We start from the raw sequence: 26,945 nt of genomic DNA, 5'->3' as shown, positions 1-26,945 counted from the left end.
CTTTGATAAAACCAAACATCAAATGCATAAAATATTCTTTTGCCACTTTTCAGGTTCTTATGTCATGATTTCTGACTTTGCTCCACATTAATAATACAAAGTTCCAACCTCCAACATCTGGATTATAAACTACAGCATCTCCTGTGAAGGATTTTTAAAAGCACAGCTATAAGATGCAAAAAAAGAAATGGAAGATAACAAATTATAACTATATCATCTGTTTAAAGCTCAGTGATTCACATCTACATTCAGACTCTCGCTCCTGTTCCTCCAGGTGTGGTCTCCTCACCTTCCACATAGTGCTGCCCTACAGCTTCCTGCATTACCCCTACGTGGAGGCTGCAATCAGAGCCACTTATCAGAAAAACATCTGCAACTGCTCTGTGAGTACACACACACACACACACACACACACACACACACACACACACACATGCAAATAGTTACAAACACGTGGTTGTGAGTAGGAGGAAATTCTCACTCAATAAATAAAATGTTGCCTTTTAATTAAAGCTGTACTAATTAATATTTTCATATTAATTATGGACCAAATGAATGTGTCTCTGATTGATTGATTTATTGAAATAAGCAGGTCATTTATCTTTCCCAGGCGAATTCTACTTTATCAAGTGACGCGAACAGCGTCATGAGGAATGACACGGAGGAGGCGGACATCAGACAAACAACTGCATTACCCACAATCCAGCTGGACACTGATGATGCAGAGGAGGGAGACAACGACCCGGGAACTCATCAGCACATCCATCATCATCATGATCAACATCATCATCATCATGATCAACATCATCATCATCACCAGCACAATCAGTCCCAGGAGCTGCAGGATCCAACCCAGAATAAAACTCTGAATCTTCATCCTCTGAATCATCATCACCACGATCCTCAGCATCATCACCACCGTCGTTAGGAAGTTAAATTATTATTAATTATAATCTATATTATAGTCAGTTACTTTATTTTTTAATAGGAATGATTCAGGATAACAGGTTTTGAAGCGTGATCAGACTTGAGGTCTCTCCTCCAGGACTTCCGCACCCCGCCGCTCTGTGTGGACGGACCGGACAGTCCCGCCCCGCCGTCTCCACCTGATGAAGTCTGCGGCATAAAGCCTGGCTGCAGGAGGCTGCAGGTGGATGTGTGTGGAGAGGTGGGGCGGACCCACGGACACTGTCGGTCCACGCGGAGCCAGAGGACGGTGCGAGCTGCAGCGGAGACCTCGGGTCGGGTTCCTGTCTGAACTAGAACCTCCTCCTGGTTCAGGTTCCTTTAATCCTTTGTTTCCTGCTGGAGAACAGCTGGAGGAGGAGAACAAAGTGTCTGTACTGTGCTTTACTTTAGTGTAATAAGCTGTATTACAGGATTAACCCGCATTATTACTCAGTTTGACATGTTTTCTGTACCTGTGCTCCTGATGGAGCAGAAACTGTAGAGAAGCATTTAATCACTGAAAGCATCGATACTGTTCCTGTGAAGCCCAGAGCATCATGATGTTTCCTCTTTCCTTTATCATAAAATCCTCTTTGACACCAGAACTACAAGACTTCTTACATTTATTTTATTTCGTTTATTTATTTATTTATTTATTTATTTTTAACTTTATCATGAAATGTGAAATTCCTATAGTTACACTCATGCTCACCGGAAACTGAGTCAGACGGGATTTAGCTGGAAAGTACTTGAGTTGCTGCAGAAGTGTAAAGGGAACAACACTGCCATATGTCAAGCCAAAGACACACACACACACACACACACACACACACACACACACACACACAGAGAACAGGTGGCTTCTTACCTCAGTGCTGCTTGACACGTGGTGGAGATGCGCTTTGAGGTCGGACGGTCTGAGGAGCAGAAGCATCAGAACCATCACAATGAAGGTAAGGTCACTTTCTCAGAGCTCTCGCGCCCATCTGTCTTTATTAAAATGACGTGTACATGTTTCAGTTTGACACGTTAATCTATTTCCTGCTGCTGATTGAATCAACATATCACACAGGTAACGGATTAACAGCTGATCAGTATTAACACTGGTTGTCATCATGTTCCATGAGTCACAGAAGCAGCTGTTCACTGCGGACTCTCACAACATACTGACGTTTCCCCACATATTCTTGTCTGTTCCTGTTGTTTTCTTCTACATTTCCATCCAGCAGCGCTCGACATGTGAAACCTCAGCAGGCTGCTCGCAGCTCTGTCGGGGATTTCAGTCTGTAAATCCTCATGAAGAGGCTCCGGGAGGCTGAAGTGCTTATCTCCGTCCGCACGGCCTCTCACCTCCACCGGTGCCCTGATGAAGCTTTTACTGACGTTCAACAAAACGCTCGGATAGAAAAATATCTTTAGATTCTTTACTTCTTTCAAGTGGGCTTCATCTTTTCATTCAATTTCTTAAAAGAGACAAAATAACATGAAATAATAAAACATGTTCCCGCTGGGAGAAGGTTGGGTGTTAGAGTTGAGGATAGAAACAGCAGAGGAAGAAAAGAGGAAGGTGTGATCACGTGTGTTTATCATATTTTAAAAAATCAGATTGTGATTTGTGGTGTATTGATCTGCTATGAGATGTTTAGGAAGTTGGAATAATCCTTCTGCAGTCCTTTCCCCACCCTTATTAAAAAAAGGCCTACTAAATTTTGTATCTCTACATTTATTATTTCGTAATTTGACTGTTTAAATGATAAATTAATTCATTAATTAGTCACATCTCCCTAAATGCTCTGTCAAAGCTTCTTCCACACTTCCAGGATTTAATAAACCTTCTGCTAATTAATGTATGTGTCAAAAATGTTCAAATTCAAACATGTTTAGTTTAATTATATACAAATTAAATTCAAAACCGATCAAGTGTAATTGAAGTGAAACTTTAGGATGTAAATTTCTCCTCAGATATTACAGCCTCACATTTACCGACCAAACCTCAGGGGGCGTTCAAGTGTCCGCAAAAAGATCCGGTAAACATCAAACTTTTAGATGAGGGGGAGAAGAACTGAGCTTCCGTCCACAAACACTAGATGGCAGCACTGTCATAATTCAATCACTGCTGGAGATTCATCACCCTGGCGTCCACATTAGGTAGCCACTCATCAAGAGGATTATTAGTTATTATCCATTATCAAGAGATACGTTTGGATTAGTGAACATAATCCTTGAATTATAATCCTCACATCGTCTCTGGGTGGCTTAATCAAATTTGTAGTGAGGTCTTCTTCTTTATGTAAGACAGAGGGCTGCAGTTTACGAACATTCAAATTACACTTTTCTCTGCTTTTTACAAAGTGTAATAATTTAATCACTTCTTCAAAATGACTTTTTTTTGGTTGCACGTCCGGCCTCTGCTGACGTTTGTTTCAACACACGGCGATAACGACTTTATTCACACAGAACAACAGAAATAACAAGCAGATGCTGCTGATATGTAAATCAATCTTATTCATTGATACAAGTTTGAGCAAGCAAATAGAAATAGAAATAAAAATACAATTTTGTGTTTAAATTTCCACTTGTATTGGTCGTTAAAGACTGTTTGTCTTGTTTGTATCGGCCATGTTTTTCAGTTGCACTTCTCCCACATTTTAGTTTTGAACACAGCGTTGGATTCAGTTCTGCGTTCACAAGGTGATGACAGAGTTTCTCCTGCTCGTGTGTTTTTGCAGGTTCTCACCCTGTGGCAGAAAGTCCAGTTATTCTACCAAGAGATCCTGGAAAATGGAGGCAAGTCTTTATTTTCACCTTATCGTTGTAATTACTCCAGTGATATATATCGTGGGGTAGTTATGTCAGACATGCCTCTGCCTCTTTATCTGTCTACAGACAAGAGAACAGACAAGTGGCTGCTGGTCCACTCTCCTGGTCCAATCAGCTGCATCTTCCTGTGCTACCTGATGGTTATATGGGCCGGGCCGAAGCTGATGGCGGAGAGGCAGCCGGTCAACCTCAAACCTGTCCTCATCGTTTACAACTTCGCCATGGTCTGCCTGTCTGCCTACATGTTCTACGAGGTACTGCAGGATGATGTAGAGCCACTGTTTCCTAATGTGGAGCTCTTTTTCTTTTAGCGCCTTTCAGCTAATTGTTTTGATTTCAAAACCTGTAACTTCTCCGTTTGGGTTCACTCTCAATGCTTGCATGGTTTTTGTCCACAGCAGCGGACAGCTGGCTGCAGTGAAAACACTCCACAAACCCTCAAAACAGAATTAATTTGCTTTCATCCACTTATGGATTTATGGAGACCAGATACATGACTTCAAATGAATGTTAATGCTGGGTGTGTAAACAAGGAGCTGTTGGCTAATAACATCTAGCAAGCAGGCAAAGTTTATTTATAGGCCTATAGCACTTTTCATAGAAACTAGCTTCACAATCAAATGAATCAAATCAAATCAAAATACATCAAATAAAAGCAACGGATAAAATATACAAGATGAAAAACTGATGTAGGACAGCTGCAAGTCCAGTCAGCGTTATTTCTGGAGCACATTTAAACACAGCTCGAGTCGACCAAAGTGCTGGACAAACCACATTAAAATGAATAAAAGTAAATCAAATGTGTAAAATAAGTAAAAACACAAGGGAAACATAACGGTGACTAGAAACAACAAGGAGCATTCACACAGTCGTGGACATGACAACACATCAACACACATTTACAAGGTGATAGGACGTTGGTTTTATGGCCACAGCTTGTTTCTGCTGCCCCCAGTGGACAAAATAACACGTCTCCTTTTCTAGGTTTAACAGCTGTGAGGTCAGACTGATGTAAATCTCAGGGGATCCTACAGTTTCTATGTGTCCTGGCCACTAGTGCCGTCCGTCAGCGCGACAGGAAGTGACTTCACTCATGTCAGAATGGGATGAAAGGTCCCAGTGCTGATTGAGAGAATGAAAGCAGCCTTTGTCTTTCCAGTTCACAGCCTCTTCCTGGTCGGCCGGTTACAGTCTGCTGTGCCAGCCAGTCGACTACAGTGACAGCCCACCGGCCATGAGGGTAATCTTTTTTTACTACATCTCACTTTATGAGACAGATATAAGATTAGATAAAGATAAATCTCAAAGTTCCCACCTTCAATGTTCATGTACGGCCTAAATTTTAAGTTTGAATGTATTATTAGTATCTTCTTCTCTCTGCAACGTGACATGAACCTGAATGCATTCTGAATAATGGATCATGAGAAAAAGGCCAATAACGTATTCATTCATCCCGTGGGACAGATGGCCCGAGTGTGCTGGTGGTTCTACTTCTCCAAGGTGATCGAGCTCAGTGACACTGTGAGTGCAAAACAAGGGAAACCTGAAAAGCTTCTTATTCAAAACGATCAAAACGATCAAAACTTATCTACAATAGTTTGTACAAACACAACATCTTACTGTGCGTCTGCCTCTGTGTGTTTGTGTGGCTCAGATATTCTTCATCCTGAGGAAGAAGAACGGTCAGCTGACCTTCCTGCACGTCTACCATCACGCCACCATGATCTTCAACTGGTGGGCCGGGGTTAAATATGTGGCTGGCGGCCAGTGTGAGTACAACCTCACAAAACGTCTCGAAAATAGAACAAATTGTGCAGATTTTGGTCTATTTATCCAACTATCTGTCCATAGCTTTTCTGATCGGCCTGATCAACTCCCTGGTGCATGTAGTGATGTATTTATACTACGGCCTGGCAGCGCTGGGACCCGGCGTGACCAGATACCTCTGGTGGAAACGCTACCTCACCTCCCTTCAGCTGGTCAGTATCCGCCTCTGTGTGTGTGTGTGTGTGTGTGTGTGTTCATTTCAACGTTCACTTATCTCATCTTATCACTTTTCGCATTCTGATCATTTTGTCCATAAATGCACCACTTTACTATGTTAATGCGGCAAAATGCATCTCAGGTCGCCTGGCTGGGTGATTCTGGTGGTTGTCTCTGTTTATGTTTTAGCATAATTCAGTCGGATCATTTTGGAGGCTTGTGAAGCAAAGAGACTCATCTGCAGCATAAAGACAGCCAACCTCCCCACTCTGTTTAAGCATATTTGAATAAAATATATCACTTTCATCAACATGTACAGTTGAAGTCAGACAGATTGTGTGGCTTTTAATTCACTATATAGTTTAGATAGTTTAAAGGCAATGCCACCAAATTCAAACAAGGTGTATGTGAACCTCTGACACACTGGGAATGTGATGAAAGAAATAAAAGCTGAAATAAATAATTCTCTGTTATTCTGCAGTGATCCTAAAACCTATCTAAGACGGGTAATTGCTTAATTAGTTTATTAAATGTTAAAAGTGTTAAATGTATCTGGTTAGTTAGTTGTATGTAAACTTTCTGACTTCAACTGTATGTGAGATTATAGTCACCAGATTCTTTTTGTCTATTAACAAATCTTTCCCTCTAATGAGTGTTTGGGTTTAAGAACCATATCTGAGATTAGGAGTGTTCAGTTTTGACCGGCTTGGCTCGGCATTGTTCTGGTTGGCTGTCGCCACAGCTAGACAGATTAGCAGCACTGATGCGCCTCCGCTACAGTAACTACTGCACCATCTGTTTTCTTTTTGTAGAGCTGATAAAGAGACAATGCATCTTCTGGTGGTTTTTTTTCTTTCTTCCTTCTATATAGCTGCAGCATATATAGGTCAGTACGGTGTCTGACTACCATTATGTAACAATAATTGTACTGACCTTAGTGATGACCCCCAAGCCTTCGTCACACTTGGCTTCACAATTTAGTGAACTGAAGCTAAAATAGCTGAGCTGATTGGGGAGATTAGAGATCGTGTTTCTGTGTGCGTACATATATATATATATATATATAAGTATGTATGTGTGGTGAGGTTGGGGTTCAGCCGGTTCTTTAGTTCTTTTGAGAGGTAATTATTGTATACATTGAAAGAGGAGGTGTGTGGTGTGGAGTGGGATGTGTAATTAGATGCACAATATCCATTATGTTCATTATACTCACAGTTTCCACTCTGAGGCTGTGATGCCTCCTTTTTCAGCCAAGACTGCCGATCGTGTCTGTGTCTGACTGCTCACGCTAACTACCCGGTTCTTCTTCTCTTCTTTTGATGAAGGAAATAAACACTGTTTGCTCCATAAAGCTGTAGCAACACACTGGTAAACTCTATCATCAACTTTATTTATATAAACAATATGTATTATTTACAGTAAAACAAGAGCTGCCACACTGAATGCTACAACCCTGCAAGATTAGAGCCAAGCAGCTGCTAGCAAGCTAATCTAGCTAGCATGTTTGCTGCCAGCCAACCACCACTGTCTCATTCTCAAATAAAAATGTTAAAGTGGTTACTGTGAAATTATTATTATTATTAAAATGAGCTGTACTGTTTTCAGCATTAGTTAAGTAGCCAGCTGAAGCCTTCAGTCTGTCACGTCCTAAAACCCAGATATTAATTAGCATTTTAGCGATTCCGGTTCCCTCGTCCCAAAGTCTACGGGTTTTTGGTTAGATGCCTGAAAAGTGTGGTCAACACAAGCTCAAGACATTTTCACATTTTATTCTGCAACATGAAACACGTCAGTTAATACCTGAGTTGTGGAAAAAGAGACTGGTTAAGTGGCTAAATGAGACGTTGTCCAAACACCAAACACGAAAACCGATCCATCTTTACAGGCTCATTGTGTTAATAGTGATGATTTATCAAACTATGTCTAACTTTGTAAGAGGAAAAGATTTTGTAGAAGAGGTAAGATTCAAATAAAACCACAAGTTGGAAGTTTAGTGGTGGTGTTTATATTCTAGCTAAGATTAGCATTTTACTTACTGGTGGTTGTATTTGTGCTTCAGAAATCATAAAAGTGGTGATGGTGGTTCATTTGTGAAGATTTTCCTGTTGAACAAAACGTGGAAGTGTCATAAACTTTTGCTTATTTTCTGCAATAATCAAAACACCAATGAAAAAATCCCATTGTCTATTTGTCGAGGGAACCAGGCTGATGCTAATTAGGTTGTAGTGCTTCCTCTCCTTTTTCTTTCAGTCAAATTTGCTTTATTGATCAGTGTAATTGTAATTATATAAATCATAATTCAGAATAAGAGCAGATTCATGTGTCACGTTGAGGTCACTTGTTTTGTATTTCTTCAGTGTCTTTCTCAGTTTCTGATCACGCAGAGTGCTCAGACAATCTGCCGCTAGCTATTGTCTCTCTCTCTCTCTCTATTATTTATGTCCATCTGTCTCTCGCCCTCCCAGCTCCAGTTTTTCATAGTAACCATCCACACCACCTACAACCTGTTCGCCGACTGCGACTTCCCCGACTCCATGAACGTGGTCGTGTTGGCCTATTCTCTCAGCCTCATCGCTCTCTTCAGTAACTTCTACTACCACAGCTACCTCGCCAAGAAGACCAAGAAGACGTGAGGAGAAGAAGAAAAGACGTCAGGTGTTTATGATCCGCTCCGTGGACAGAAAAGAGCTGAGATGAAAGGATCTGAAAACAGGGAAAATGAGTGATGACAGAGGGAATAAAAAAAAAAAAAGCAATTTATACTTCTCTGTTATGTTAATTACTTCATGTTAATTATGTTATGTTAATTACTGCATTTGTCATATGTGCAAATACATTAACATGTGTATGAAAAGCTACACAAACTGAGAAATGGAGCATATTTATGATTTTTTAAGGGTAAAACCAAACGTGTGTTTTGACATATTTGTGCCGTTAACACACACATGTACACACACACACACACACACACACACACACACACACGCACGCACACACACACAGATGTTTATTATACTCATGAGCGTCTTCCATTAGTTCTTTCTTTTCTTTCATCCAGTACAAGAGCTCAAGCACAGTCAACACACATTAACCCTTGTTTCATCACTCCCCTCCCCCAGCTGCTAATAGATGAGACTTTCTAATCACTATTGGAGTCGCTTTATTCTCCTCTTACATCCATTGGCTGGTGGTCACAGCCAATCAACTGTTGGCTGCCATTAGCTCTGTATCCTGCTCTCTCCATCTATTCCTCCCCCCTTTTTTTTTTTTTTCTATATCAGGGTCTCCCTCCCCATGCAGTTTAATCCCTCTTACCAACAGGGAGGCCCCAGCCCACCACGCAAATAACCCCCTGCCCCATCTGTCATGATGTGGAGATATAATTGCCTGTGTCTCAGCCGCTCCCCCTTGTGGACATGAATGAAAGAGCTGTTGCAGGAGTGACTAAGTGCAACACATCTTTGGCCCTTACATTACATTTCCCCCTGGCCGTCATCACTTATTCCCCCATTCTGTGGCCTATCCATGTTTCCCCTTTTATCTCCAGCAGCATATTGCTTGTGAATAGCCTCTGTTCCAAGCTCAACAGGGGGGCAGACAAAATAACAGAACATCACATGAAAAAGCACTTTGAAGTGACTAAATCAAAGTTCCAGAGGCAAACCACTCGGGCGAGTCATTTTAATACCAATCAGCACAATGTGGCAACTTGGCAAAGTTCAGAGGATCAGCCCTTTACATGTGAGTTTTCAAAGCAACATGGAACAACTTAGAAAGAATTAATATTTGCGAGAAAGGAGGTTTTAACATGGAAAATGTGATCACTTGTTAAAATAAAGTGAACAGTGTAGAATGTAGAGATTTTAACAGTGCATTCAGAATGGTTTAGGTAATATTTGGACCCAGATGGAGACACAAGACTTAGTACAAGGTATTTATTGGGAAAATAGTTGAAGGGGATTGAAGGGTGGTGAAGGGCGAGGGTGGAGGAAGGCCGGTTGTTTGAGAAGGAGGTGAGATGGCGTCCGGCTGAAGAAGTCTGAGGATTCTGGTCTGGCGAGAGGGATCACTGAGGCACAGGAGAAAACCGGGTTAGCAAGAAGCACGAGGGGGAAAAAAACTCAAGTAAATACTAGGAGGCGCTACCACGGAAGCAGGCTGCACAATGTGGCGAGGACTGAGGGGTGAGCCGGGGTACCTGAGCAGTAGGAGATGAGTAGATTGCCGTCAGGTGTGTAGGAATACAGCAGGGAGGGAAACACAAGGGAGGGGAGAAAAAAAACGAACACACAGCCAGAGCCGTGTAAAATTAATGTTACACTTGTGTTTTCCTGTCATGACAATTCAAAATGTCTACCATGACAGAAACACTCTATTGTGCGCTTTAGATAGGTATTTATACTGCAACGGGCCTGCAATTAAAGACCGATTTAGACTGAAGTGACACACAAAGATGCAGAGAACATAGACCAGTGGATGAAATATCGTGGTCTGATGAAATCTTTTCACCCCTTCAGGTTTGGAGCTTCTTTGGAAAAACTATATGAAATATATGTTCTAGAAAAATGTGGTAGATTTGGAGTTTGGAGGCCCATGCCCCCCCCCCCCCCCGAAGAAGTTCAGCAGCATGAAGTAAAACGTCTTCTGTTTTCCAATCAACACACAGAAACATCACTATAGAGATATTTATGAACCTTCAAAGAATGTGAGGCTTTTCCTCACATTTCAAGACAGCGAGACCAGAAGGATTGTGTTATATCACACAACAGCACTGTGGCCAATGAAACACATGCTATATATATATATATACTATTCTACTGTTTATCTTGATGAAACATGAAGTTTATGAGTTGTAAACTTTATGAACTGTAATATTGTAGTTAATGTGAGGCGCTGTGCTCTGGTTTGGCCCCTGAACAGTCTTCAAACTCATGGATTTTCTTATTCATTTGGACTTTATGGATCATATTTAACCATCTCACTGGTACTGAAACAACCTCAACAATCTCTTGCCTTGTGTTGTGTTTATTATTGTTCTGTTTGTTGTTTTTTTGGGTGTCAGTTCAGATTTACAGTCAAAAACATCTAGTTACTTGCATATGACGTCATACCCAAGTGTTTATATCGCAATTTTCAGAACAATCTCGGTTCTTTCTATAATGAGGCCCCTTTTGGTCATGGAGCAAAGGGCTAATTTGACCCAAATGCTGAAAACTTGAAGCCTAGTTTCTGAAATTATTTTTCTTTTTTCTGTTGTCGATGAATTGTTTTGGTGCTTGAAATGGGTTTAGCATAGTCTGTAGGGTCATAAAAATAATGCAATATATGAATAAAATACTAGATAAATGGATAATAAATGCCTAAAATGAAATTTTTTAATATCACTGAGTCGTACCGCTGTTTCTTCACTCTACTTTAACCAAATTTTAAAGGCCGTGAGTCACGTATGATCTTGCAAGAAAATGAAACGGAAAGTGGAGAGTCTACAGATTCTAGCAACAATCAAATCATATTTCTACGCTGTATTATCGAGATCTATCAAGATATTAATAGAAATATCCGTCGACCTCCATTTATTTAACAGGTTTTCAGCTAAATGAAATGGTTGAGTTGTTGTTGCAGTTCCGCTAAGAGTCCAGAGGGGGCGCGTAGCGGCTGTAGGAAGAGCGAGCAGTCAGTTCGGAGGGAGGAGGGGTGAGGGGTGAGGGGTGAGAGCGGAGTCCAGCGCGTGTGCTAGCTAGTAGCCTGTATGCTAGCTAGTAGCCTGTATGCTAGCTAGCATGTAAAGAGTTCAGCAAAAGTTGTTTATACCTGTTGAAAGTTACTGTGGAAGTTATTCGGAAGAACTTTACCTTATCCTGGGATACTGTCGGTCACCAGATGATTGAGGCGGACTTCTATTAGGTGTGTTATTTTTATGAAGGTGAGTATTTTTCTTTTCGGTGCTAGCTTAAACGATGCTAACTCACGCTCATTTCGTGAATGTAAATAGAAAAAAAAAACAACAATTGGAGAAACGTGTTGTGTGTGACCGAAACAGAAGCACTATAAAAATAAATAAATAAATATTGTGATGTGTGAATAATTTTTTTTTAGAAGATGAGATGTGAAATATTGCAAGAAGAAACTATCACCTGGTGAAATTAAATCTATTTTCTAGTGTAGGCATGTGTGATGTTCTGTTTCATGAACATTTGAGCAAGCAGTAAAAGATCATAAGATAACAGTAAGATATTGCCAATTATCTACATACTGAAATGACTGAGGAATAACTTAAGGTAAATTATATACAGGTGGATTTCCAGTGTGCAGGAGGTACATCAAGGACCACTGCTGCCATGTGTTCAGGAGTCCAGCCAACAGCTGCTGGACTTGGACTTGGACTTGGACTTGGACTTGGTGGATTCTTCACTTGGATCACAGGTAAGATTAGACACTGTGCTATTTATGTCAATGAAGGCAGGCTAAATAACAGAAACACCTGTATTGTCAACTTTAAAAAACATTTTTTATTATAACCCGAACATCATAACCTTCATGAAGATTTCATGAATCAAGACTTCAGAATCAGTTTTAGCTAGGTGTGCCTAATAAATTGCCAATTGAGTGTGTATTAGTAATAATCAGTTGTATGCACAGGCTGCCAAGAGCCCGACTGGGATTAATTGTTTGATTTTGGTGCTGTTCTCACTTGAGAACCGATCCACCTGGCAATCTAAAGACTTCATAGCAGTGAAAAACTGAGTGATTCTCTGCTGCAAACACACACTTTTCTGCTCCGTTTATTCCAGGGGTTACTATCACACATGAGCTACTAGCCAAACCTTAATCCCACAACCCCTGAAAATAGTCTTGTGACCCCCCTTGGTGGATCCTGACCTCAGGTTGAGAACCATTAGTTTACAATACTCAGCAGTGTTTGTATGGTGGTGGTCCCAGTGTTCATACTTCATGCACATGTGACATTCACTCCTGCAGACTGTAACAGTGAGAGGGGGAAGGAGGAAAAAGACCACAAGCAAGAAAACCAGGATTTCAACAACACAGAGTTTAAAATATAATTTTTTTTAAAATGACTTGGTTCAACACATTTGTTGGCCTCAAGGATACACACAGTGCTCTTTGGTGAGAATCACTGAATGTTACAGGAAACCTCTGCAGGGTAACTTTAATATATGTTTGATTGAATTTATTACTACACATTTTTCTGCTCGCTTTATTTCTTAAAAGAAAAGCTCTTTTGAAGGCTGTGTGATGTGTGACACTTGGCTGACATCAGACAGTCAGCATTTTGCAGATTGTGTGTGTGTGTGTGTGTGTGTGTGTGTGAATGAATGTATGTGTGTGTGAATGAATGTATGTGTGTAAAGCAGCGCCGTACGTCCAGCAATAAAATAACACAGGACGCAGTTGTGTAGCATTAATAGCCATATTTTGCCGCTGGCAAGTATTTAATCTGCTCTGCATCTCATCACAAGTGTGTTGAAAACACACACACACATACACACACGCAGCTTGATTGCCAGAAGCCCATTTAAAGAGTGATGTCCCTCAGCCTTGCTGCAGGCACAGCTCCAGGTTGATTACTGCTGAGTGCCGTGCAGCTCAGGCATGACTGACTTTCTGGCGCACGGTCACTTTGATCAGCTTTCACTTTTGCAACCAGGTGATGGTTTTCATCGTCATCGTCGTTTAGCGTGTGGCAGATGATGCCAGGCTAGTTACGGGTGTCACTTAAAGCATTAACGCTTTTCACATGGATGTAACTTGACTGAATAACTTGTGATCGGCATGTTCATTAAAATACTTTGAATGTCACAGTTGACACAGATGTGAATAGACTGAGCAACCGCTGTGCTGTGAATGTGCTTAAATCCGTTTCCCGAATCTTGTTTGTGAATGACTTTGTGCCGGTCTCCTTGGTAACGGTGTTAGACAGTGTTTGGGCTGCGGTCAGCTAGAGGCAGGCTGTAATTAATAATCAGGTTAGAGGGAGAGGATATTGAAGCGCTCTCGAAGCCGCTGCTGCTGCTAACTTCCTAGCTAGTGAGAGGGAAAGAGATGCACACTTGCATGCAAGGACACACACACACACACACACACGCACGCACACACACACACACACACACACACATATAGATATGACTGTTGATAGTGAGAGAGGTTTGGGAATCAGCGGCTGATAAGTGTGCTTGAAGGTGAGCCACTGGGTTGTTTCATACAATGAGGGTTAACAAGAGGCTGCGGCAATCTCAGCATGATGGGAACACACTCGACCACAGACAAGCTAGTGTTAATCAGCCAACCAACCAGCTAGTAGCCTCCTGTCAAGTGTATGTGTGTGTCTGCGTGTGTGTAATTAACAAGCTCGAAGCTCTAAGTAGTTGTCAACACAGGAGAGAAAAGACGAGAGGTTATTTTTTTCCATCTTTCTACGTTTACGTCTGTTAAAAAGCATCTGTCGGTCACATTGTCATCACTCGTTCCTGTGTGTGTGCTCGCGCGTGTCCCTGTGCGTCTTTGTTTTCAACAAGAAAAACCCCATCTGTCGGCAGCACCGTCCCCATTTATGGACAATGGGATGAACCCAACACCACCTGTATCAGTGTTATCAAAGTTATATGGGGGATGTGCCATTTATCTTGACAGGCTTGATTTATGGCTCGTATTGTTTGCTGTGGCTCAGACAATCTTGGATATTTATTTCAGGGAGGCGCCGGCCCACAGGGTATTGTTTGATTCAATTCATTTTTGCATGAACCTGATTGTGTAAATGTGTCCTGGTAGCTCAGATTGATTCCTGGTGGCGCTGTCACTTCTTATTCAAAATTGAAGCTGTTTTTGAACATGGGAAAAAATATAACTTGTGTTCATTGTAACGATCTGTCAGACCAGAGGGCAACGGGCCGTGCACCAATTGTCTTCCCCTATCAGTCAAACGCCGTTGATGCTCTGTTTGGTAATTCAAAATGGAGAAAAAGCTGGAGACCAGTGCTAAACACATGGTTACGACATGACTGAGAAGTTGTGTGAGGATGCATTTTGGATTTTACATCATCATTATCGAAAAAAGTTAAGGCGGCAGTGAAGCTGTTTGCTGCATTACAGTAATCTTTGCATGTCACTCAAGTGAAGCTTTAGAGGTCTGAATGAAAATATCATCTTTGTCATTTGTACAATGTAGTTTAAGATAAGTTCTGTGGGTTCAATTCTAATAATTAAATTTAAAGTTACACGTTCATTCAAATTAGTTTGAACTTAATTTTAAGTAAAAGTGACTGCCCTTGTTTCTGTTGGTACTGAATTAATATTATTATTATCATAACATATAAAGCTAATTTTTATTTCCTGTATTGTGATTGCCTGTGTTACTGCGTCTCCTTCGGGAACAAATAAAGTGTGAAGAATTTGAATACACATAAAATGAATTAAATCAAAATCTAACAGAAAAATCATAAGTAAGCCTTTTAGTAACTGGTTATATTAAAGTGATTGGGTAATTTGACGTGGGGCTGTGTGAGGTAGTAATCTATAGTCAGTGTATTACGGCGGAGAAGTCGAGCGATGTCCTGCTGTGGACGGAGACATCCGCAAGAACATGTTTTTGCCTCTTTAAAAATTGCACACAGAAAAAAAGTAAACATCAGTTTAAGTTTTGCTTTATTTTGAATATTTTCACTTTGCTTTATCTTGCCGTCAAACAGCCCTTTCTTTTGGAACTACATTTTTTTTTCAATCATTCAGTCGTCTCAAACAGCTGATCTGTGGAGTAATACAGCGCGCACCATAGTTTTACTTCTACATAATAATACGGTAGTTCAACGGCTTGTGGTTGCCAAAGCTCTGAACCAAAATATGAGATTTCATTAATCCACAATGAAACATTTTGCAAAGACACAGATACCTTGAATAAAAAGCACCTGATGTTTCTTCATTACTGCTGCTTCCTTTGTCTTCGTATCTCCAGCAAATACAGCAGGTCAAATAACAGACTTCAAAATGAAAATGACTATCTTTGGCACCACAAACCCAACATTACAAGACACTTGAAAGCTTTCAACCAATCACTAAACCAACACTGTGATCCTATTCTCTAATCACCTCTATTCACATTCACAACTATGAAGTGCACAGTTTTCTCCTATTTCATTGTCTAGATTTTAAGTGGTTATTTAAGGTCACAGGAGGTGGGTGTCAAACACAATCCGCCACACATGAGCAAAATTAGCCTTGAACTTTTCACTAACTCAATTTCACAAGGGTCTGTGCTGAGGTAGAACAAAGTGGTTTATCTTGCCTGTAAAGCCTCTAAACTTATACTGAATTTAATTTAGATTGATCCGTCCAATCAAAATTGCGCTGATAAAAAACTGAATGATGTATCCAACTGCATTATGATCAGCTACAGAGCAGAAAAGACAAGATCGACCTTTGAGATACGCTTTACTCTATTTGCATGTTCACAGTAACAAGTTTTTAATTTTAGATTTAGAGTTTTGCACCAAAAAAATAGATAAAGATAATATAAAGAATGAGGTGGAAAAGCTTGTTTCCATCAGGAGCAAGTCTGTCCACAGTACAGTGACCTTTTCACACCTTCATGCAGGCCGTATATCTCTGACCTGAGATATACTGTATGTCGGTTAGCGCAGTTAGCATCTTTTTATTTGTTTATATTGTTTGTTAGCTTGTAGCTAGCAGTGGCTGAAAGTGTTAGTGGTTGTTAACAGTGTTAATAACTTTTAAACTAGAAGGTTATTGGAGTTAGATAAGAAATACATTTTATTGCAAAGTGTTAATGACAATATGTGATTAGCCCAGCTTAGCACAAAGAGGGGAAACGGGGGACACAGCTAGCCTAGCCTCGCCCAATCAGAAACTCTCACCAGCAACTTCACAGTTCCCGTATTAAGACACTGCATCTTCTGTATTTCTACAGATGTAGAAACTGTAACATTAAGACATTGGGGGGGGCTACAGACAGTTAGCTAACACCTTTGAGCTAATGTCATAAGGAGCCAAAGTCACACCTGCGCTCCTAGCTAGCCTCCCTTCCGTTAGCTTGTGGGTTTTCTCATGAGCTGTTTCCTTGATATTTCTGAAGCTGTAACGTTGAGTTTTCTTTTTTATAATTTCTGTCTGAGTTGGTGGGACTTCAGATATACTTGCTAACCAACAACAGCTGGTCACAGTGACTGTATACAGAAACTCAGGGTGCTGTTTTGACTTTTGTTCACCTTGTCACTCTGAACAGAAACCAGGTGCTGCCTCCAGTTATTGTTCTGAAGGCACCGAGATGATTTTTCACACAAGAAATATTAAGCCAATTGAGGTGGAAAGCACATACAGCACATTGAACTAATGTTTCTACTTTGCAGTAATTGTTCTGTGGCTGTTGAAAATATAATGTCAAGCCCAGCCGGTAATTAAAGGCTAAACTAAAACACTGATGTCTTCCATTCACCGGCTTGCTCTCTGTTAAAAATGCACCTGTATTACAAAGCTCTTTGTGCTTTGCTCAGCCCAGTTTACACCTTCACTTCTTTACATTATTTAAAGCACCAACGTATTTCTCTCTCCTTTATTTTCCTTTACTTCTGTCTTTGCTCCTCTTGCCTTTCATCGATTCTCCTGGTCTCTTCTCCTCTTCTTTCATGCCTCATCTTTCTTCTCTCCCATACAATAAATCTCTGTATTTGTCCCATCTGTTCTTTCCTCGTCTCTCCCCTCAACTCTTCACTCCTTGTCTGGCTTCACACTTCTCGCCCTCCTCTTTCTCCCTTGTCTCCCTCTCGCCATCCTTCCCTCTCATCTCTTCCCACACCTTCCTCTCTCCTCCTCCTCCTCCCCCTCCCCTCCTGCAGCCGCCCCTCCTCTCACCACCTCGATTCACCCTCTGATGATTGCCGAGCACATTTCATTTGACATGAAGACAAAGGGCTGAGTACACATGTGGTTTCTGTGCAAGTCCTGTGTAATATGAAATATTAATGCAGGCATAATTTGACTCCCTGGATGAGGGGCGGAGGTGGGGGTAGTGGGGGCTTCATAATCACCAGTGACTGCCGCTTCCTTCCCCAAAGGATGGTAAGGCTGTCAGGATGGATTGAGAAACGGTAAAGATAACAACAACAGAATGTTTACTGTTGGCGGCGACCGTGGCCTATTTCTGTCTCACTGTTTAATGGTGCGATTGGCTCGTTGCCCGAGTCCCTGACAGGCTTTTCAGAATGAAAGGTGCTAGGTGCAGCGATTTCAACCGTCAATAGTCATGGTCAAATTAGATGTGATAGACTGGTATAATTACCATAAACAATTGGTTGCCTCTCCAGCACAACAGCAGTATTGCTATAGTCCTATATTTCATATTTGCCACAAACCACTTGACTTCAAAGAAGATGTTTCTAATTGCTCCCTGTTCTCCTCCCTTTGCTCCGTCTGTTTCATCTTTTTCTTTTTCTCTTATGATTATGATTCACTCAAACCGTACCGTGTACTTTTGTGAGAAACCATGAAAACTTTAGCACTGTGTTTTTATGTTCCTCTATAAATCAATCTCTATTTTTGTGCTGTAGATTGTATTAAAGTTAATCAAAAATCTGACCTATTGGTGAAGCACAGTGCGGCTCACCTTTTTATTGTTTTCATTTGACAAAGTCTGCAAGGTCCTTGAAAACGAAACACTAGCAGTGGAGGAAGTTTATATTTGATACTGTAACGCACCCAACTATATTATATTTAAATTAAGTATTTTGATTTAATCTCATACATGTGCACCGCAGCGTTTCAGAAGGAAGTATTATTATTATTTTTGCTTCACTAGATTTGACAGATGTATTACTAGTTACTTTGCAGACACAAATTTTACACTATGTACAGTAATTTGAATTAGCTTCACCTTGACCAGGTACAGCATTAAATCACATTTGTGCATCTTTAATAACAGTTAAATAAGTTCATATACAGGCGACTGTATAATGATACAGACTTAACATTAGCTAACAGCATTATATTTACACTTCTAGCAGACACGGAGCGACATAAACATTCATCCGGAGTCATGTATTTGATGACCTGATGAATCTAGGACTAACAGTCCCTCTCCTGTGAGACTGCAGCTCTTTAGACGCTAAATTCTCAACTACTAGGTTCAACAGCTAGTTGATAACTTTGCCCTACGATCATCTGGAGCTGGACAGGCAGCATGAAGTGGTTTTATCTTGCTGCTGCTGCTGCTGCTGCTGGAGTCAGGTGGATGAGAGTGGTGACACTGAAACAGTAGAGTTGAAAACGAGGACCTTAAAGATGCAGAGCTGAGAGCGACGCCATTGTAAATATAAAAACATCTGGTAATGCAGCTTTAACTACTTTTCATCTGTTGCAGCATCATGCTTCTATCACAAAGACGTATTGTATTTATACTCCTCTACAGTTAGTTACTTGACCTTAACCAGCCAGAGTAAAATAATCTATAAACACACGCACTCATGCATAATAATACAATAAAACACGATGAAAGGATTACAACTTTACACAGAAGTGCATTTTACTACTGGTATAGTAGTAAAGGGAAAAAAGACGTATAAACTTGGAGTACTAGGATAGCAAATTAGCTAGTTTATTGCACTTAATGAAGTCATTTCCAAAAGCTGCAGAGTGTTAAAGAGTTTAATGAGAGACAGTTCTTCAATGCACAAATCTGCACTTCAGTCACATCTGCTGAAGAGATTTCACAGAAGCAGCAAACACAGTTGGCGTGTTGCGGTTCTCTTGGCGTCACCATCCCCTCGATTCAGTTACACCTCTCCACATTTAGTTCACTGCTTGGGTTGACTCATTATAATGTTTCTAATCACAGCAGGTGTTGTCTAATAACGTGCGAGCACGCCGCACTCGTGTTTGTCTGAAGCTGCGATTCCCATACACCGTCACCCGCGTGTTCCTCTCCGTGTGATACGCAGCGAAAAAACTTTCTGAATCAAAGCCAAGCATGCACACACACACACACACACACACAACACACACACACACACACACACTTTTCTCATGGGAACCAGCTTTTTGCACTCTCTCTCTTTTTTCTTTTCTATATTTCTCTCTCTTGCACACACACTCACTCACGCTGGGTGACACCCATGCACACACACACACACACACACACACACACACACACACACACACACACACACAGACAAGGTCACAATTTGTCTTTCACGTTTAATTCTTTCCATATATTCTCTTTTTTCTCTCTCTCTCTCTCTCTCTCTCTCTCTCTCTCTCTCTTCCTTTCACACGCAAAAAGCCAGACGCACATTTTTCTCATGCACATAAACACACACACACACGCACACACACACACATACGCACACAGGCTACAGTTGCATCACTGGTGAATTACCATGCCGTTCCGCGTTATTAAACATGACACTCGGCCCAGATAATGGAGCCTTTCTTCATCTCAATTTGGAAGGCTAATCTTATTGCTTTGATTAGCAGCAGCTTCATTTGCATATCAAGGCCTCCCCTCCTTTAATTCCTCCATCGCAAATCCCCTCTTTATAGCTGTAGATAAAAGGAATCTATCTATATGTATCTTTCTTTAGAATCTTTTCTTCCTTCCCCCTCTTCCCCTCCTTCGCCCCCCCTTCTCCTTCATTTGTTCATATTCTTGTTTTTATCTTTTCTTGCTTTTCATATTCGTCATCAGTTCTGCTCAGACGTCTTTATTTCTTCACATACACAGAAAGATAATAAAACAAGAGCAGAGGCGAAAAGTGAAGCGCTGGTCGACATGTGATCGGATGAGGTAATGGTCAGTAAACTTAGTCACTCATTATCCAGTGTGGTTCACACTTAAAGAGGGGAAATGGGAGATCAGAAAAAAAGGGATCGTTTCAGCAAAAGTTTAATCTACAAGCTGCTATTAAAGTGTAACCGCAAGGTTACAACATCGGCTATAAACGGCTGCACTTTGCCCACGATTCACCTTGACCTTGAGGCGAGTAAACACAAATAAACGGAGAGAAGACGATTAGTCCGGGACATTCTGCATAACACATTTTTGTGGCAAGAGATGTGCCGTGTGGAGACGGGACAACCGTCGCTCCAGCACAGACGGAAACCTCCTCAGTGGAAGTTAAATGCATAAATCTGTGTCTTTTTGTCACTTCATTTGTACGCACCCGTGATACCACAAACCCATACCAATAATACCACTGCCAGAATCACCCATACTGATAATGATACAACTTATTATGAAAAGCTGCCAATGTAGGGAAGAGTACTATTTACATACAGCAATTATCTGGCTTGTCATAATCTTAATCTGAAAAGTAACTAGCAACTAAATCTGTTAAATGAATGTAGTTGTGAAAAGTACAATATTTGTTTAGTGGACTAGAAGTAGAAAGCAGCAGAAAATGGAAATATTCCATTATAACAAAAGTACCTCAGAACTTTTCTTAAAGGAGCTATTTGTAAGTTTTTGCTAATGCTACATAGCGAACGTTAGCATCAACAGCTGTTTACTTACAAGTCTAGAAGAAACGTCATGAGATCAGCATCAAACTTAATTTCTAAACAGATATTAACACCATCACATCTTTTCTTCTACTGAAGTTAGCATGCTAACCAGCTAGCTGCGGCTCGTCTCGTCACTTTCCGATAGCGAGTCACTGTAGCCTCCAATCCGCCTTGAAGACGCAGCGTAGATGGCTGAAGCTCTTTTCAATCAATCGCCGCCACCTGCTCCTGGCAAGAAGGTTATTATATTCCTTTGTGCAAACTGATTCACCTGTGTTTTTAGAATTATATAGGGGGGGGGGGCATAGATAAATGCATAACCTTAAAACCCGGTGGAAACCATATGAAGAAATGTGCATTGAAATGTCACACAGCTGCCTGAACATCACGCAGAATGCTGCATCATCAAGTAAAGGTCAACCCGAGCCCAATGTCGTATCACGCTGTTACGGCACAACGCTGCAGCTTGTCCAAAAAAAGAAATAAAACGACAAAGACACTGCACATGCGAATAAAAGTGTTTTTTTTTTTAAATCTGCATTTGTTCACTTGAGCACATTGACCTCCTGTGTGTGTGTGTGTGTGAGTGTGTGTGAGTGTGTGTGTGTGTGTGAGAGAGCACAGAATCAGAGGGAGAGAGAGAGAGACAGTAAAAAGACATAATGAGTGTCTTTTATAGGATGTTGGCCAATATGATGTTTTATGTATCTATAAAGAGCTCCAAGGCCATGTTGACTTTTCATGGTGTAGAAACACTATCAGTGGTCTGTGAAAATGGCTGTATTGTGCGAGATCGAAGTGCAGCATCAAAAGCTTTTACCTATTCACGGTTTGTCAGAATTGAAAGCCCGAGGTGCTTCAGTCATGTAGTCACCTTTAATGGACAATTTTCGGCCACCAATGTGTACAAGCAACATTATACTGTGATTCTGTTAGCAGCGAGGCCACGGAGTGTGTTTCTTAAAGGAAGAAGTGCTTTTTTTTGTGCTACTGGTTTTTACTGTTTTTATTCAGTTTGCAGCCACTCGCCTGCTGACAGAACTCTCTCTGTTATCTGAAGGAAATAATACAGAGCGTCTTGCGGTGCTGCTTACAGTTAATTATGTTTAAAAAAATACTGTCGCTTTAGCTGGAAAAAATTAAAATTAAAAATGTGACTAGTTAAAAGGCCTTTAGAAATAATAAAATAATAAACGTCCCCCACTTTCACCAGCTTCCTCCCACAATGCAAAGACATGCAGGTTAGAGCCACTGGCGACTCTAACCGCAGGTGTGAACGTGAGCTGTGGCGACGTCTCCAGGTTGTACTCTGCCCTCGCCCCAGTGTCTGCTGGGATTGAATCCAGCAAACCTGCAACTCTAAAAGGGAATAATAAATGAATGAATGAAAAATAAAACATGTATATGACAGTTTAAAAACACTGAATAAAAGCAGTTTAACGTTTAAAGTCAGTGTTTCACCGTCAGAGAAGAGCTGGGAGCTGAGATTGATGCTAACTTTTGTTTTGGTTGTTTCTCTGAGAACTCATGAACCAGACGTTCAGCAGGTTTTTACCAGCAGCTGAATCATCCACAGAGGTTTCCTCCTCTCCACGACAAACAAACAGAGGATGAAACGGACCGTTATCATGGTTAAAATCACAGATTTCGTCAGGTTTGAGACATTTGGGATCATATAAGTACACAACTGAAATAAATATAACATAGGTGTAGTTATTTTAATGTAGAAAAGTGACATATTATTGCTTTTAAAAGCATAACATTTAGATAAATGCAGTAGTAGAACATGTAGATATTTGAGTGTTGGCCACAAACAGAGAACATCATTAACTCTGGAAGATCACGCTTGTATTAGCTGATTGGCAGCTGTTTCATTCATGCCTCAAAATCAGTGTTCACACACCAGCTGCTCAGCTGCCAGCCGACCAGCAGAGTTCAATCATCGATTATTATAATGTAATATTGTGCTGATGCCTTCTCGTCATTTGCCATTTAGCTCCCTTCAAAAGCCCAATGTCCGAAAACTAACCACAAAACCGTTTGCTATAAATGATCTGTTCCTTGACGTAAGAGCCTGTGACTGACACACACACACACACACACACACACACACACACACAAATAGATCCTATCAAATGTCTTATTTAATCATGTTAGAGTAACATTAAGCTAAAAAAACAGACTTTTTAGAAGGTGAATGACCCATTTTTAAAGGTTTATATCTTTAGTAAAAACAAATGTGCCACTGAAAGTGTTGAAACATGCTCTGGAAATGGTTGATTTTAGTGTTTTCATAGGAACATGCACCGTGTGAGCAGAACATGCACTAAAATAAGTAATACTTTGCAGATGCCCGTGAATTATAATGACTTCATATTATAATTTGTCGGTTCCCAAGTTCCCAAACAAATTTTGCGCTTAATCAAATAATCAAAATCTAATATCCACACAGTGATTATGATGCAACCACATGACCATTTCTACTCATAAAATAATTATTTCTGTGGCTTTAAATAAATGAAAAAGTCCTCATGTATCACATTCATCACATCCTGGAGCTCTGTCAGTGCTGGTCTCTGGATAAAGACCTTGAATGACCACGATGACCTTTTCTCACATCAGACCACATCGGCGTAAAGATAACAAACTACTTCAGATTGAGGGATTATACTTCCGTACAAAGCTCTTTATTTGATTCTACATTGCGCAGCAGTAAAAGCGGAGGCTGTGGCCATAAAAAGCCGTTGCAGGAGAGTTCATTGACCTGGAGGTGAGGTACCAGCTCGCCGTGATGAGCAGTCAGCGTTTTACTCACTGTCTGGGAGCTCCATAAACGCCCGTTTATGCGGGTTATTGCCCTCTCCCTCGTAGCCTATTGTAGTCTTCATCTTCAGCTGTAATTGCTCTCGTGTGTCACCACATGCAGATGAAGGGAGGGCGGCGAGAGGTGTACAGTATATAAAGGGGGAGCAGTCTCGGTCCCAGTACCTTGCTTCTTCCCTCTGCTTTGCCTCAGTGTCTGTGCTCGCACGCCTCCGCTCACCAACACCACACAAAATGGCCTTCACCGGAAGATGGGAAACTGAGACCCAGGAGGGATACGACGCCTTCTGCAAGCTGCTCGGTGAGAACGGAGACTAAAACCTTTCTCAGCCGCACGACGCATGCATTTTGTTTGGGCTATAACAAACTCACAACCTCTCTTCTTTTCCCCGCTCTAGGTATCCCCGATGACATCATCGAGAAGGGTCGCGACTACAAGCTGATCACAGAGGTCACCCAGAGCGGCGATGACTTCTCCTGGACCCAGATCTACCCCACAGACGCCAAGGTCACCAACAAGTTCACCATCGGCAAGGAGTGCGATATGGAGACCATCGGAGGAAAGAAATTCAAGGTGTGAGGGGAAAGAATCCAGAGCTCGTTCTTGAATCGTATTAAAGTTTAAAGGTTCCTGCTGTGCCGAGCAGAAACATGAAACCATGTGGGTGATGATGAACCCAACGAAGAGAGGGAGGCAGGATGGACGGACGCTCCCTGGTTCCCGGGCTGATTATAACCTGTGTGTTGCGTTTTCAGGCCACAGTGTCCATGGAGGGAGGCAAGCTGAGCGTGACCTTCCCCAACTACCACCACACCTCTGAGATCAGCGGAGGCAAGCTTGTCGAGGTAAACACACTGACTCACTTGTGCTTTTAGTGCTGAGGACCTGGCGTGATGACAGCGGTTATTATACTCAAACGGGATCATTAGAGATGTTACATTTCTGTAGCTGGGGAGCAGCATTAGCTAATGAGAAGGAGCATCTCTAATGTATTGCATAAAATCTGAGCTGATGTGAAATAATGTTTCTAAATCCTGCAGTTCCTTTTGTTCCCCAGTCTGCTTCAGAGAGTCTCAAGAATTCACTTTAATATTCAGGAAAAATAAGGCACAAGATAGAAAAATAATCTCTTTTGATGATATATATATATATATATATATATATATATATATTAAAGTAGGACTGGGCGACATGACTGAAACTGTCATCGCGATAAAGATTTCCACATCAGTCGATATCGATATTTCAAACAATATGATAAAATATGCATGATTAAAGTCAAAATAGTAAGTGAATAGAAAATGAAGTTCTGCAGCGTGACACATGTGACATGATCAGACTGCAAAATAAATAAAAATAAATAAATAGACAGTGAAGATTTGCACTGGGTTCTGGCCTGCCGCTCGTTTGGGCCTGTAGTTTCTTACTTCCTGTGTTTTAACGGGGGATATTGTTCCAAATGATGGAACAGGTTTGTAAAGAGCCAAAATATCTCCAAACTGCTGAAGTTGAGTGTCCTCTCTTCTCCACGATATCTTCGTCCTCCGAGCTGCGTTCTGCTTCTTTCTGCGGTTGTTGCTCATTTCCTTATTTGCTCAGTGCGCTCCACCTTCCAGCCCGTCCGCCTCTGTGTGCGTCTGTTAATAATATCACGCTCTGGCCTGTGGTTATACCTCTCGCCGTGCATCATAAGTTGCGCAAGTTGCACCGGGAAAGCACATTTCCTATTTTAATAATTTACTTCTTCTTCTTCTGTCTCTCTCTAGACCTCCAAGGCCGGGTCTGTGGTGCTGAAGAGAACCAGCAGGAAGCTCTAACTGCTGACTGACCTTTGACCTGTTTCACAGTTACAATAGAGACCTCAGCTACTGCAATTAAATAAACTAAGACTATGACACTAACATGAATCTGTGTTTCCGTCTGCACTTTCTAATGTGTGTGTGTCTCATTGTTTTACTTTACTTCTAAGGATTAAATGTGGATTTTAAACATATAAAGAGCTGCCCAAAGCGCCTCAGTGTGCTCCGTTAAAACACTGGAGGCTTAGAGAGCGAGCGCCCGGCCGAGACTCGCGTTATATACAAATATACAAATAGCGGTTACTTTACTTTATAGTTTAGTTATGTAACAGCAGCAATGAATGAAAGGAGGCAGAGGTCGTCTTGACATGTGGCAGGTGAACACAGCTCCACCGTGCTGCTGCTGGTCTGAGTGTCCGCCTGAGAAGCAGAATAAACCTAAAATATTATCATAATTAAATTATTACGATCGTCATAAAATCAGACCGCTCAGAGGAGCCAGCCGAGAGCAGAGTGTCCAGATATGATATATATATATATATATATATATATATATATGATTTGATTGTAAAGCAAAACAATAAACATTTTATTTATCTATTTGGATACCAAGGTAGCAACAACTCTCCCTGGGGTCCACTCAAGTATAAGTTGCATCATAATGCAAAACAACGTCAATTAAAATCAAGGACAAAAAAAGGAAACAAGAAAATAACAACAAATACAAACAACAGTAAAATAATACCATTAAAAACAGAATATATAGTGACTGAAGAGTAAAGAGAGGGTTAAAAAAACATAAATAAATCACCAACAAGTTCCTCATTAATGATCATTTATAATATATTTCTTCAATGTGAAACTGTGACGTGTTAAATGTGAAATATCTTGACGGCATAAAAATAATAAACACGATTTGCTCTCTTATCTTTATCTGGTAAAGGCGATAGAAAAGTCCTGACGTCACATCTGGAGCGGCAGCTTTTCCAAAACCTTCACCAACTCATTCAGCGTCGCCCTCGAGCTGCTGGGCTTCGGTTTCAATATAT

The 26,945-nt window shown here is 41.0% G+C and overlaps 3 protein-coding genes across 4 annotated transcripts in view; all 3 read left to right on the top strand.

Annotated features, from left to right (window-relative positions):
* Positions 1-1,553, top strand: part of selenop2 (selenoprotein P2) — a 3,513-nt gene extending 1,960 nt beyond the window's left edge. The window contains exons 4-5 of the mRNA XM_056391804.1: positions 275-383; positions 611-1,553. Coding sequence (XP_056247779.1) covers positions 275-383; positions 611-928 — 427 coding nt within the window. The 3' untranslated portion in view covers positions 929-1,553. The remainder of the gene's footprint in view (positions 1-274; positions 384-610) is intronic.
* Positions 1,554-1,789: 236 nt separating this feature from the next.
* Positions 1,790-8,887, top strand: elovl8a (ELOVL fatty acid elongase 8a). Its single transcript, XM_056391896.1, has 8 exons — positions 1,790-1,901; positions 3,678-3,735; positions 3,835-4,022; positions 4,928-5,008; positions 5,233-5,289; positions 5,423-5,537; positions 5,620-5,747; positions 8,217-8,887. Exons 1-8 carry the CDS (start codon positions 1,896-1,898, stop codon positions 8,382-8,384), a joined length of 801 nt encoding a protein of 266 aa, XP_056247871.1. The 5' UTR covers positions 1,790-1,895; the 3' UTR covers positions 8,385-8,887.
* A 2,566-nt stretch (positions 8,888-11,453) lies between these two features.
* Positions 11,454-26,004, top strand: LOC130178370 (gastrotropin-like). Of its 2 annotated transcripts, none has more exons than XM_056390499.1 (6): positions 11,454-11,674; positions 12,045-12,174; positions 24,290-24,397; positions 24,495-24,670; positions 24,853-24,942; positions 25,864-26,004. In XM_056390499.1, the coding sequence occupies exons 1-6, from the start codon at positions 11,669-11,671 to the stop codon at positions 25,912-25,914; spliced, it is 561 nt and encodes a 186-aa protein (XP_056246474.1). In that variant the 5' UTR covers positions 11,454-11,668; the 3' UTR covers positions 25,915-26,004. The 2 variants fall into 2 exon arrangements, with proteins under 2 accessions (XP_056246474.1, XP_056246473.1); XM_056390498.1 differs by having other exon boundaries at positions 24,200-24,397.
* The last annotated feature ends 941 nt before the right edge of the window (positions 26,005-26,945 follow it).

Source organism: Seriola aureovittata, chromosome 12 (assembly GCF_021018895.1).
Source record: "Seriola aureovittata isolate HTS-2021-v1 ecotype China chromosome 12, ASM2101889v1, whole genome shotgun sequence".
Taxonomy (NCBI): domain Eukaryota; kingdom Metazoa; phylum Chordata; class Actinopteri; order Carangiformes; family Carangidae; genus Seriola; species Seriola aureovittata.
Note: the sequence above shows the minus strand (reverse complement) of the source record. Positions and strands in the feature narration are given on the sequence as shown.